At 47.1% G+C, this 14,467-nt stretch overlaps 1 protein-coding gene across 2 annotated transcripts in view; it reads right to left on the reverse strand.

Annotated features, from left to right (window-relative positions):
• Positions 1-14,467, reverse strand: part of GMDS (GDP-mannose 4,6-dehydratase) — a 402,164-nt gene that overhangs the window by 278,907 nt on the left and 108,790 nt on the right. For both annotated transcript variants that reach the window (XM_060244260.1, XM_060244261.1), the window contains exon 7: positions 1,871-1,998. In XM_060244260.1, the coding sequence (XP_060100243.1) occupies positions 1,871-1,998 (128 nt within the window). The remainder of the gene's footprint in view (positions 1-1,870; positions 1,999-14,467) is intronic.

A 14,467-nucleotide genomic window follows, 5' to 3' on the forward strand; every position in this document is an offset into this window, starting at 1 on the left:
GCATACAATACATATTGTGATAGGTGGCCTAATAATGGACATGACTGTCAAGCTAAATGTAATACTGCACATACAAAATTTCTGAAGTATATTTTGGCCCTAATAAGCAGCTGGAAGTGGGATATGGGTTGAGACATCTGGATGAAGCTCGCAGCACTAAGGAAGGAGGCGCTAATTCATCCAAACATGCAGTTTCCCAAAACAGAAATCACCGCCGCATACCAGTTGCTTTAAGTCCAAACAGTAAAAAAGGAGAGTGCTCCTATTGCTCCTGTCCTCCCCCACCCTCATACCTGAAAGTTTGAAGAGATCCAAGTGGTACTATTTCAAATTTGAGAAACAGTGTGAATAATTGTGGCTGTAATCTAGATCCCTCCTCCAGTGAAACATAATTTGACTTTAAAACATTCATAAATGGTCTGCGTTTGTGGTGTTCTACAGCAAATATACTCCAATGTTAAACCTTAAAGATTATATTTCCAGTTCATTAAATTGAAGAAAAAAATAGTTATTTTCATCTTAAAGTTACTGTATATTGTAGTCAGGAATCAGCTGCCTTTCACATATTCAGTGTCTCAGGGAACTAACAAAGGCCCTGTTAAAAAGATAAGTTAATCCATGGGGACTTAGATACTCACGATGACCTCTAGCACAGTTAGAAGTTGTTTCAGCATAATTTTGGGACAATCCCAAAACATGTGAAGAATCTGGAATGTTACTTACATCACCAACATATGTTTTAATTGGAGACTTCAGTGGGAGTACATTTCATTTGATAGCCAGTATACTTAGAAACTAAGGCTGCAATCCTAAAAATACTTGTTATAGAGCAAGCCCCACTGAACCTAATGGAACTTACTTCTTTGGAAGCATACTTAGGATTGTGCTGCTTCTTGTGGTATTGCTAAACATTTTTTATTTTTATTTTCAGGGCAACCAACAACCTGGGCAAACTGAGCTGCCCAAAGTCAGGTCAGATCTCTCTCACACACACACACACACTCAAAACACACCCAACAAATTCTATACTGCAGATGACACTGGTTTGGGAAGAGAGTAATACGCTGGAAATAAACCTCATCCCAAAATTCAGACATACTGAATTACATTCATTAAACTAAATCTGTTGTACTTATTCAAATTTTGATTTAATTGAAACATTCTCTCCGCTCGTTCAGATGTTTCTTCAACTCTGTTTTAAACGGAAAGATGAAGGGATAATCCATACTGTCAGATTTCTCTATAATCATACAACCACAGGAGGTGTAAACCAGCGTTTCCAGAAAATGGGGGCAACTACCTGTTGTGACGTTTAAAAAGTAATTCTGATGTGATTGTTTATGTTTAGAAACCTAGTAAAAACCGACCATAAACATATCTCTGAGATGTAAAAACTATTGCATATCTTGCATATGTATCACTTATTGTAATATTTGTCTATACAGTTTCACATGACAAAATAATATTTAAAATTAGCAGGATTATAAGAACCAAACTGACCTTTCGTAGTTTATGCTGGCTTTGTATCCACTTTGGCATCCCAAGAATCCATCATGACATAACAAGATCTTGAAAGCTATCACTGCACGTTAAATATCTGAGCTTTATATTACACATGAAACAGCACAGAAACATTACGGGCTAAAAAAATATTCAACTTCCAGGTCCTCTCCAAAGAACTTCGGAAATGCACATAAATCTGAACACCTACTTGCTCAGGTTACATGGACGTTACCTCCCAGTGTTAGCTAGTTTGCTATATAAGTTAAAGAATGGTTACATTTACAGGTGTATTCCATGCAGCTCATATATTTTCACTGAATCTACTGTAATAAGACATACAAAAAAAGGTATTTCACCAGTAACATACCTCAACATAGTCCCTGGCATGACCCCAGTCTCTTTTGGCATCCAAATTGCCCAAACTGAAACATTCCAGTTGCCCAAGGTGAATCTTAGCTACCGAACGGCTAATTTTTCGAGTTACAAAGTTAGCCCCTAAAAGAAAAGAAAGACAGAAAACAGGGATTAAAAACTGCTTAATAACTATATCACCGCTGAACATCAGAAGTACAGTTTATGATAATTTATTTCCGCCTTCCCTCCCCCCTGCGTCAGTTATCTAAATTCTGCCATAATTTGTCACTTCCTTTCGCAAGGCAAGGTGGGCCCAACACACGTCACATGAGTTGCACATTCTCATCAAACAGCTTTCCTTGAAAATTTAAAGATTTCTAATCTGCAGTTTAAATGTTCACGCTAGGCACAAGGCCAACAAAAATAAATGAGAATGAAAAGCAAAATATAAACTATTACAAGATAACCTAAATGCTAAAGAACAAGCTTGGATTTTCCTGCAAGTTAAGGTAAAACATAATTTGGATAATAAAACATTCAGCAAGGAAAACAGATCTCACTTGCTGGTAACTTGTTTTTATGAGTGGGCAACAGTGGAGCACTGTACTCGGAAGCACGGACTTTCTGAAGACCTAAACATGACTGGAACAGAAGAAATTCCTGTATTGCGCTTGCTTCGGTTGAGGACTCTCCATCTACTCAGCTGATATTAAGGGACAGCAGGAAAAGCACCGTCCTGCCATCGGCCACCTGACAAAGCACAATTTCTTTTTCTCCCCCTCAAACCCATGACATAGCCATCACTGGCCAGGTGATGTCTGTGGCCAGGGGCTTAGGGGCCACACACACAGTTAAGTCGTGTCTGGCAGCCCTTGTAAGCCTGTCATATTGGTAATGGCATCCCTACCCCCCCCATCATAATAACTATTCCCTTTCCCTGCATTTTTGAGCCAGGAATGTGTGGGATGGTGTCCCCTTATGCCTCCTCCTTGGATACTTGGAGTGCACCACATTCATCAGCAACCAGCCCTGTACATCTGGGTGATGCAGCGACCGAGAGCACATCAGAACCCTCTACCTGGCGAACTAGATCTGCCAAGATCAATTCCATCTTGACCAGGTGGCAATCCGGGCCCTCTGCAAGGAGCTTAGCCCAGCCCTCCAGGGCCAGGTTCCTGTACCATTCCTTTCTTGCAGAAAGTCCTGCTGTCCTTCCACTTCCTCGCTACCGATTCCTTCCACATGGTTGTCACCAAAGTCCTGGAGGTGTCATCAGCCAGCCAATGCTTGAGTGCCTTCCTGGATACTATGCTTGCCAACCTCCAGGAGCATGTCCACTTCCCCACAGGGGAGGTTGAGCTTGCACCCATAACAGCTGAGTTTGCAGAAGTTATGGGCTTCTGCAATTTGGTCAGAGTACTAGACTGCACCCACATCACTCTAATAGCCTCCTCCTTGGAGCTGCAGGTCTACTGCAACTGCCACCATTTCTACAGCCTGAATGTCCAAGGCCTCCCATTACCACCTAGGCATCTTCATGGCTCTTGTGATCAAGTTCCCAGACAGTGTGAAAAATGTACAAATATTTGCTGCCTCTGGTCTGAATCATGGTCATCTGGTCTGAGGACACAAGCTGGCTCCTGGGTGAGTGTGGTGCCTTGGCTGAGAGGAAGCAACGTGGTTCTAGTTCTCTGATGCCTACCTCACCTGTCCTTCCAGGTGACCATGGATATCCCCTGCTAGCATATCTGATTATGCCTTCTCCCAAGAATGACACCTCAGACTGTGCAGCCTAAAACGAGGCCCACCAGCAAACATGGCACCCTCTGGCCAAAGGCAAGTCATGGGCTTGCAGGTGCGACCACCCTGTGGTTCATTGCACCTGGGCACTTGCATGCACCCCTGCTACCCAAAAACTTGGGACATGCATCAGAGGGTAGCCCCCATACATGGCTGCTGGTGCAAGGCCACTGAGGTTGAGGACCATGAGTGGAAAGGCTGTGGGAGGCCACAGCAGGCAGTGCTCTATGGGCCCACCGGGCCTGCCATGGGCACCTAAAAGTCACTGCCCACCACACCCAGTACACCACCTGACTTGAGGAATAGAATCTCCAAAACGGCGCATTGGATGTGTGGGAGCCTTGGGATGCACCACCCCATGCTCAGCAGCATCTCCACAGTACCAGCAAGGGTGGGAAGGCGGGAGTGCAAGAGTCTGCACGAGGCACCATGGCTCGTGCAGACTCATGTGGGTCCTGGCAGATGTCCTCCTGTCCTGGTCGGGACAAGCATCTGGCATCCCCTGGCCGCAGGTGACCAGTTCCCAGCCTTGGGGTCCACTAGCCACAAGTCTGTATGGTGCTCTGCCCAAATGAGTGGCTCTTTTTCACAGAGGTTTGATCCCCTGAAAAGGGGAAGAGGTGAAAATGACAAAAGATCTAGGAATTTCCACCAGATAGGGCTATTATGGATAAGAGTTGAATGTGGTTATGTAAACACAATGAGGAATCAAAAAACTGGGCTTGAGGGAAGGACTACACATCCGTTCGGATTGCCCTACCCACCATGCTGCAGCCCTGCACATCCTGTAGGGTCTGAAATCTGGGAGGGTTTAGCTACAGAGTATGGACTTCACTCTCCTGCCTGCCACTCTCCTCCCTCCAGGTGCTCACCCAAGAGTAGCAGATGCCCTGTGCACCACTATCTACCACCAAGTCAGGTGCACACTTGCCTATGTCTGCGCAGTAGTAGGGGTGTGCATTCGGTTAAGCCGAACCGAACAGATCGCCGAATACCCCGATTTGGAAGTATATCGCACCGTATACGTAGAAGGCATTATACAGGAGCCGTATACGGCTCCCCGTATACTTCCGAATACTTCCGTATACTTCCGAATATGGCTCCCCATATACTTCCTGGAGGACGCTTCCGTCCTTGACCCATTTCAGTCCGGCTTTCGCCCGGGACACGGACGGAGACAGTGTTGGTTGCCCTAGTGGATGACCTTCAACGGCATCTGGATCGGGGTGGCTCGGCAGTGCTGATGTTGTTAGACCTGTCGGCTGCGTTCGACACGGTCGACCATCGGCTACTGACGTGCCGCCTCGCCAACGCGGGGATTCAGGGGTTGGCCTTACAGTGGCTTTCCTCTTTCCTGGAAGGTCGGGGACAAAAGGTCGCAATTGGGGGGGAGCTATCCCGGAGGCGTACACTCGACTGTGGTGTGCCCCAAGGGGCGGTTCTCTCCCCGATGTTATTTAACATCTACAAGCGGCCTCTTGCCCAGATTGCCCGAAGGTATGGGCTGGGGTGTCACCAGTATGCTGATGACACCCAGCTCTATCTACTGATGGACGACCAGCCGGTCTGCGCCCTGGAAAATCTTGACCGGGCACTACGGGCCGTGGCTGAGTGGCTCAGACTGTGTGGGCTGAAGTGAAATCCTACGAAGACAGAGGTCCTTTGCTTGGGTCGCTGCGGCCCGGGAAGGGGGATCCCCCTGCCAGTTTTTGATGGTGCGCCGCTGACGGCGGCGGACAGGGTCAGGAGCTTGGGGGTGCTGTTGGAGCCTTCCTTGAAGATGGAGGCTCAGATAGCAGCCGCTGCCAAGTCCGCATTTTTTCATCTTTGGTGGGCAAGGCAGCTGGCCCCCTTCCTGGAACGCGACGACCTAGCAACAGTGATCCATGCTACGGTCACCTCGAGGTTGGACTACTGCAATGCCCTCTACATGGGGCTGCCCCTGTCTCGGACTCAGAAATTGCAGCTGGTGCAGAATGCCGCAGCCCGGCTGTTATTAGGTCTCCCAAAGTGGGGACACATTCGGCCGGGTCTTCGGACTCTGCACTGGCTTCCAGTGATATACCAAGTCCGGTACAAGGTGCTGGTTATTACCTTTAAAGCCCTATTTGGGCTTTAAAGCCAGTTTGGTGTAGTAGTTAAGTGTGCGGACTCTTATCTGGGAGAACCTGGTTTGATTCCCCACTCCTCCACTTGCACCTGCTGGAATGGCCTTGGGTCAGCCATAGCTCTGGCAGAGGTTGTCCTTGAAAGGGCAGCTGCTGTGAGAGCCCTCTCTAGCCCCACCCACCTCACAGGGTGTCTGTTGTGGGGGAGGAAGGTAAAGGAGATTGTGAGCCGCTCTGAGACTCTTCGGAGTGGAGGGCGGGATATAAATCCAATATCTTCTTCTTCTTCTTCTTCTTCTATATGGCCTGGGACCTGCCTACCTGAAGGACCGTCTCTCCCCACATGTTCCCCAGAGAGCACTGAGGTCAGGAACACAAAATCTCCTCACTATCCCCGGGCCAAAGGAAGCCCGCTTGAAATCCACCAGAGAAAGGGCTTTCTCCGTTATGGCCCCCACATGGTAGAATCAGCTGCCGGAGGAGGTGAGGGCCCTGCGGGACCTGGTTCAGTTCCGCAGGGCCTGTAAGACGACCCTCTTCCGGCTAGCTTACACCTAGCTAGGATGAAAACTCAATGTAACTTGGCCAGACATCTGTTTTATATGTAATTGAAATGTTAACTGGTTTTTAAGGTTTTAACTGTTTTAAATATTTAATTGTTTATATACTCAAATTGTTTAACTTTCATGCTTGACCAATTTTTGGAAGCCGCCCTGAGCCACTTGTGGGAAGGGCGGGATATAAACCACAAATAAATAAATAAATAAATAAATAAATAAATATTTGGAAGTATACAGGACTCAATGTAAAAGACGGGAAAGGAACTTCTGCAGCCTCAGGGAAGCTGCTTGCCTCCTATCCCGCCTTTGGAAGCCTTTTTCCGCCTCTCCCATAGCCTCCCTGGGATCAGGGAGGGAGGGGGAGAGAAGCCCCAGCAGCCAATCCAAAGCATGCATTTGCAAAATGCATTGCAAATGTATGCTTTGCAGGGCTGTTGTGTAGCTGATGGCTGGGCTAATCCCCCAGCCATCAGCAACATTGTTGTTCTTTTGTTTACTTGGGTATCCAATTTGCCTATATCTTACTTTAGTGAGAGGACTTTTAAAAGTTCAGTGTCCTTTTACTTTTCCTGATTTGGATGGCTTGGATTTCTTGGGGTTAGAGTGAAGGTTTTTTTGAGGGGAGGAGTTGGTTAAGTTTCAGTATTGTTAAAAGTCAAGTTTTTTACTGTTTTAAAAGGATTCTGTGTTTGATTTGTTACTGCTGCGTTGTGCTGCTGTTGTTCCTTTTCTCTTCTAGTTCTGGTTCGTGGGGGGGGGGGCTGTTTGGCCTAATTTTTATTGCTAGAAAGTTCAGTTTTTTAACAGTTGAGTTTATTGGCCTTTTCTCAGTTGGATTTGTTTGGATCTGTTGCTGTTGGTTTTCATCCTGCCCTGTTGTCCCTTTTCCAGGTTCTGGTTTTTTGGGGGGCAGAGGGTTAAAAGTTAAGTTTCTTTCTGTCACGTTTTTTTTTTTTTAATTACCTCTGGTTGGTGTGAGGGGGTTGGTGTGTGGGCTGTGTGGGGTGGGTCACTTTCATGTTTTTATAGAGCTATTTTTGGAGTCTGAGGCTGCTTTCAGTTTGCCTAGGGCCACTAAATAGGCTGTCCCAATAATAAGGGTGTTTTTAGGGATTGTGTTTTTGGAAATTAAAAAAAAATTAATCCAGTTTAGGGCTTTCTTTCAGAATTCAACTAGGCCAGATAGGGGCAATTTAAAAAGATTTTAGGTTTCTCATAAAAGGCAGCGTGACGACTAGGCCACATCAGGCTCCCTTTTAAAGAGACTAGGGTTGCAGTGCATCTTGCTTTCAGCCACTGAAAGCCGGTGCATCCATAGATTTCCATAGGGTAAACCACAGCTTCTCTCTAGTTATAGGGGACACCTGATTTCTAGTTTGCAAGGAAATCTGGTTTGTCCCAGGATCTAGTTAGGAGAAGTTTAACTAGGAGGATATAACAAGGATTGCCTTCATCTCAATGTAGCCTTTTAAAAACTGTAGCCAGGTAGAGGCAGGATCACCTAGTCTCCTAAACGTTACCAGACTACTACTACCCCAACCCAAAGAAGGACGGGTTAGGAACCAAACAAACAAACAAGTTTTGGTGGGAGGGTTTTTAAAAAGTCAGGGCACTTGTTGGTTCAGAGTATAGTGTAGTGAGTTAGGTTTGTAAAAAAAAACCCACTCTCAGTTCAGGTTGTGTGAGACTGGCCAAGGGTGACATGAGTGACAGGCAGCAGAAGAGGAGCCCTGGGGGCAAAGCCAAGGAGAAGACTAGAGGGATGGAGGGGAGGGGGAGGACCCAATTTCTCCCCCCCCCCCACACACACACCTGTGCATAGGGCCACTCCACAGCCACCTTCCAGCACTCCGAACTCTGGCTAGAATGTGATGAAGAAAACCCACCTTGGGCCCTTCATCGAGGCTGCTGCTGGGGTGCCCCCAGCAGAGGTGCCATTAGGTGCTGGCACTGAGTCTGCTGCTCGGGCAGTCTCTCCTCCAGCTGATGTCGCTCAGCCTCAGCAGCCGGAGGAGGGGCAGCAAGAGCAGCCTTCCTTGGAGATGAGCTTTGGGGACAGTTTTATGTCCAAAACGATCATCCCAAGGAGGGTGCAGAGTGTCATGCAGGAGCTGGAAGAGAAGCTGGTTGAGGAGGACCAGCCCCCTTCTTTGGTTTCTTCAGGCACCAGCAGTCCTTCAGGGGATCGCCAGGAGGGGAGGCAGCATGGGGTGGAGGAGGAAGAAATGGAGACACACGAGGTGCCTCCATCTCCACCCACTTCCCCCCGGCGGCCAGCCCCTCCTGCCACCCCGAGACACGATGTGTCTGCCCCAAGCAGACAGAGGTGGCTCCGACCAGCAGCTTGGGCATCCGTACACCTCCAAAGTCTGGAAGCATTTCTGACTTACAGAGGATCCACACTATGTGCAGTGCCAGCTGTGTAGGGCTCGGATCAGTCATGGGTGGGACCCTGCCCACCTGACTCCGGGAGGATGTGGAACCATCTGCAGAAGCACCACCAGGTGGTGCTTCTTAAGGGGGAGAAGCAGGCTGGTGCCGGGGTGCCCAAGCAGCCAACACCACCCAGCCAGGAGGTCCATCCCACCGCGACTACCTCCAGAGCTCTCCAGGAGAGTTCCGCAACAGGGCAGGGAAGCCAGGCATCTCTGCCTGAGATGCTGGTGGGGTGGCACCTGCGTGCCAAGAGGGGAAATCAGGTACGGCAGGAGGGTGATCGCCTGGAACCTTGCCAGGTCGGTCGCACTTGGGCTTCCATTTTCAGTGGTCGAGAATCCTGGGGTGCTAGGGTTGCTTGAGTACCTGGCACCGTGGTACAAAGTTCATGCTAGAACCACCATTAGCAGGACCATTATGCCATCTGTTTTCAGGGCGACCAGATCTGTGGTGAAGGAGCTTTTGTCCCGTGCTGCCTGGGGAACTATTCATTTTACCTCGGATATCTGGAGCTCCCAACATGTGTTCAAGGGGTATCTGTCCCTGTCTGCGCATTGGTGGCAACCCAGTGAGCTGCAGGGTGGGGGTGGCAGTAGCAGCAGGCATTGTCAGGGCCGCCAGGCTGGCTATCGCTGGGCCTTGCTGCACGCCGAAGCAGTCGATGCGCTGCACACAGCAGACACTTTCGGAACCATCATCTCACAGCAGTTAGAGAGCCAGGTAGGCAGGGACATTGCCACAGGCTTTTTTTTGCCTTGTGGGTTTTGTGTGGGACAGTGCCCTGAAGCTGCACAGTTTGGGGGGCTCTCCTCAAAACCCCCCTGCTCCCCAGAGCCACTTTTCCCACAATGATTACAATGAGGGAAGTGGCTCTAATTGGTTTTTTCTCACTATTGGGAACACTGTTCCTTTTGAGGTACCCACAGATGGCTGCAATCTTTTGGGGCCAGGGGGCTTGTATGTGGGGGAGTCCCCTGAAGCTGCCCTGCAGTTTTGGGGCCTCTCCCTCAAACCCCCCTCTGGCCAGAGCCACTTTCCCCACAGCAATTATAGTGCAGGAAGTGGCTAATTGGGCTTTCCCCAGCATTGGTGGCAATGGGCCTTTGGGGGAGCCCAAAGACAGGGATCCCCTGGCCCAATCTTTTTGGGACTTAAGGGTTTTGTAGGGGAGAGTCCCCTGCGGGTTCCATACAGTTTTGGGGGCTCTCCCTCAAACCCTCTGCCTCCCAGTAGCCTCTGATTATGCCCTATGTTGCCATTGAATTCAATGGCCCATAGGGTATAATGGTGGGATAGGGGCACCCTCTTTGGGTGCCCCTGGAATGGGAACCCCTGGCCCATTCTTTTTGGAACTTGGGGGGTTCATAGCGAAGAGTCCCCTGCAGATCCCCTGCAAATTTGGGGGCTCTCCCTCAAACGCCCTCCCCTCCAGGCGGCTTCCAATATACCCTATTTTGCCATTGATTTCAATGGCCCATAGGGTATAATGGGGCTGTACACTCGGAAATAGCCATATATCTCCAGTATATATGGCTATTCCGAATACCGGTATTTGGAAATATATGGTATTCCAAATATTTTGGCCTCGTATATTTCCGAATCCAATTAATTCCGAATTTTTTTTTTGCACACCTCTACTGTTAAGCTGTGATGTACAACAGTGGGGATATTTGTAGGGTGGGGCAGGCCATCATTGAGTGCAGGGACCAATGTGGGTACTACAATGAGGGGTTGTGCTGTTGGTTGGGATCCTGAGCTACTTGGGCTCTCGGAAGTGCGGCTGTGGGTATCTGCCAAGGGGTGGCCAAAGAGCTGCCACTGGTGCCAATGGGCCGTGCCTCCATTTTGATCTTGTGCCTTTGCTCCAAGGGAGCCTTCCCTGGCTGGGAACACTTAGGAGGCAGATTGACTGCTAGCCCCCGGGACACCCACATTTGTACCTGCAGGGGATTCACATGGCTCAGCTGCACCGGTGCGATCATGCAGTGCTGCCAATGGGCCGTGCCTCCATTTTGATCTTGTGCCCTTGCTCCAAGGGAGCCTTCCCTGGCTGGGAACACTTAGGAGGCAGATTGACTGCTAGCCCTCGGGACACCCACATTTGTACCTGCAGGGGATTCACATGGCTCAGCTGCACCGGTGCGATCACGCAGTGCTGCACTGCTCTTGGCCAGTGACAGCATAAGTCGCCCTTACACTGGTACATCTCTAGCTTATGTCGGAGTTGGTATCAGTTGGCTCCCTATTCTCATTTGGCCCCTCTGAGGACTGCTTTGTTAATCTTGTAACCCTTGTGGACAATATTTGGAGGCTATGAACTCTCCTTTAAGTTGCTGGCAAAAGAAGAGAGAATTTTTAATTCTGGCAGAGGCTATAATACAGGTCCAGCATGTTGAAACATATACAGCACCTGATGCCTTTCTTCACAAGGGCATGTCTTCCTTTTAATACTTACTTTAAATTATATACTTAATGGAATCATTAAAGGTTTAGTTTGCATAAAAATCCGATTAGTTATACACCAGAACTCAAATTATGAAAAAGATACTTGCATTTATATGCACACACAGGTTTTTTTTCCCCTTATTCTACTGATATAAATCAAACTTAACTACTGAAGTTAGCAAAAATGTAATCAACCTAAAAAAATTAAAAACACCACCAACTTGGACTTTGATTTTAGAACTTAAAAATGTGTGTGTGTGTGTGTGTGTGTGTGAATATTCAACTGTAAAAGTCATCTAAAAGATGAAATCATCCTATGTAGTAATCAATCAACACTTTGTTTAATTTCATTTAATCCGATCAATCTAATTTTGTCTGATTAATATTGCCTTTAAGCTAAACTCTTAATTAATACACTTTTCCTAGGGTTTTTCCCAGTCAATATATAGTAAAACATATCCTGTGTGATCATTCTAGTTCAGAAGAATTCAATAAACCTCGTTTGCTTCAATCAAGTTAGATTTTAATACTTTGCAAGATACTCTACACAAAGGTGTTTACAGGGCAACAGGAGTGATATAGAAAAGACAAACTACCCATGGCTGGGAGGGCGGTGGGATTTCAAGCAGAGCAAGACAAGAAAACAAAAGCATCCCCATGTTCTTATTTTTTTCTTCTCTATTAAAGAAGAATCATTGTTAAACTGGTCTGGAAGAATATTTCTTACCAATCTCAATAAGACAGCTTCCTGAGTAGGTCCATACTAAATGAGACACTGGAAAGTTACATTTCTCTGAACTAGGAAAACAGAAGTTCTGTGGAGGCTGCCTGAGGAATGGAATAGCTCTCCAAAATTTATTCATGACTCTCCCAGTGTTTTGTCTAGTTTGGTCCTCAGATATCATGATCTTTGGAAATGGTGGCAGTTACCTTGGGTAGGTTAGAAGCAAGTGAGCCAATTCAGAGACAGAACCAGACTGCTGGAGGGTTGAGTGGTGTTGAAACAGTGGGTGTGTTCACAAACACTAAATAATGCCCTTTGCATCTAGACTTTTACTGTGTAAGAATAGCAAAATCCACTTGCAAACAGTGGCTATGTGGAAGCACCCAGTGAGAGATGTGAAAACAGGCAGCCAGACCACTTGGCCAGTTGTAAGGGTCTGACGAGACATAGGTTACCAAGCATGCGTTATGGCCCAAGGCAAGGATAGTAGGATAAAAGGACACTGTCAGACAGTGCCACTCACCAAAGAGAGAAAAGGGGGGGAAATGGGAGAGAGAGAGAAAGAATACTTGTGGAAAGTCAGGTCAAATAGAGGAGGACTGGATGAGTGAAGCTGAGGATAAGAAATGTGACGGTAGCACCAGAGGGAGGCAGATGGCTAGCCTTAGCTAGACTCACTCTGCACAGTCTAGGGCTGTGCAAGCCATGAAGATAACCCCTACGCTAAGCATTAAGGCAACAGAAGAACTGGCATCCCAACACGTAACTGACTATCTGTTTTGAAACATTAACCTTGTTCTGTACTTCCTATCTAGAAAGACCGAAGCCTGAGCATAATTTTGGATGCCTCCCTAACTATGGAGGCCCATGTCATGCACATTGCCAGGCTGGCATTTTTCCATCTTCATCAAGCTCAGCAATTGGCTCTTGTCTTGTCATGGCCTAACCCAGCCATAATAATCCACGCAATGGTCACCTCCAGACCTGACTATGTAACTTGCTTTACGTTGGACTACCCTTGCAACTGACCCGGAAGCACCAGCTGATCCAGAACGTGGTGGCGTGAGTCCTGACGGCAATGTCACAGAGAGCACATATTCAACCTGTGTTATACCAGCTACACTGGCTTCCAGTGGAGTACTGAGTCAGGTTCAAGGTTCTTGGTATTTACCTTTTAGGCCATTAGCCGTCCGGGACCAACATATCTGCAGACTGCAGGACTGTCTTCTCTGATATGTCCTCAGGGGAGCTTTATGCTCCACAGATAACAACTTGCTGGTGGCCCCTGTCCCTTGAGATGTCCAACTGTCCTCAACCAGGGCCAGGGCCTTTTTGGTCCTGCCCCTGACCTGGTGGAACTCTTTGCCTAATAGCATCAGGGCCCTGCAAGGCAGAGATGTTCCACCAGACTTTTGGTTGAGGATAGCAATGGTTTTGTGCTGTGGCTGGTTCCCTCCCTCCCCCTAATTTCTGATTTTGTGTTTCCGTGTCCCCTGCCCAGAAAATGGCCAAGTGGGCCAGAATCGAGATGGAAAACTTTCAGGAATGCCATCTTGAATATCTTTTAATCTTATCTTCTTCAGTGTTTTATTAATTTTATTATACTGAATTTTAACATTTTGTATTTTTTTGTGCTGGAGAAGAATCTTGAGAGTCCCTTGGACTGCATGAAGATCAAATCAGTCAGTCCTAAGGGAAATCAACCCTGACTATTCCCTGGAAGGTCAGGTGCTGAAGTTAAAGCTCAAATACTTTGGCCAGCAAATGAGAAGGGAGCACTCACTGGAGAAGACCCTGATGCTGGGAAAGACAGAAGGCAAAAGAAGAAGGGGACGGCAAAAGATGAGATGGCTGGACAGCAGCGTTACTGATGGAACTAACACGAATTTGAGCAGACTTCGGAGGATGGTAGAGGACAGGAAGGCCTGCCGTGACTTTGTCCATGGGGTCGCAAAGGAGTCGGACTCGACTGTGCGACTGAACAACAACATTTGTTTAATGGCACTATGCCTCTTCTGTACATCACCCAGAACCTGGCAGAAGCTGGGATAGGGTGATTAATAAATGTTATTCTTGTTGTTGTTGATAATGATAATAACAATATTAACAAGAGCAGATATTTGCCCCTAACATTTACACCTGTTCAGAAATACTATGAAGAATTATTGTGATGAGGATGGTCAATCAAGTTCATGAAGTTAAATTCTCTGTTGGCTCTCAACTCAACCTGCTGTGCATTATGAGGAGAAAGCACTTGTCACTAAAAATTATATTTCCTTACATATTTCTGAATGTAAGTTTATTTTGAAACATTTACTTTGTGCTGTTCTTCCTATCTATAAAGACAGAAAAAGCAGTTAGATTATTAACTATTAAAAGTTCTATTAAAGCATACAGAGGTAAATCAAGGAAGGAATAATCACCAAGCACTAAATTTCCCGGCTTTGACTCTTAAGCAAACCCTTGACATTTTAAAATGTTAAAAGAACTAATCGCATTATTAAACTGATATGCCGTTTGCATTCTGCAAGGATATA

Source organism: Heteronotia binoei, chromosome 7 (genome assembly GCF_032191835.1).
Source record: "Heteronotia binoei isolate CCM8104 ecotype False Entrance Well chromosome 7, APGP_CSIRO_Hbin_v1, whole genome shotgun sequence".
Classification (NCBI taxonomy): Eukaryota; Metazoa; Chordata; class Lepidosauria; order Squamata; family Gekkonidae; genus Heteronotia; species Heteronotia binoei.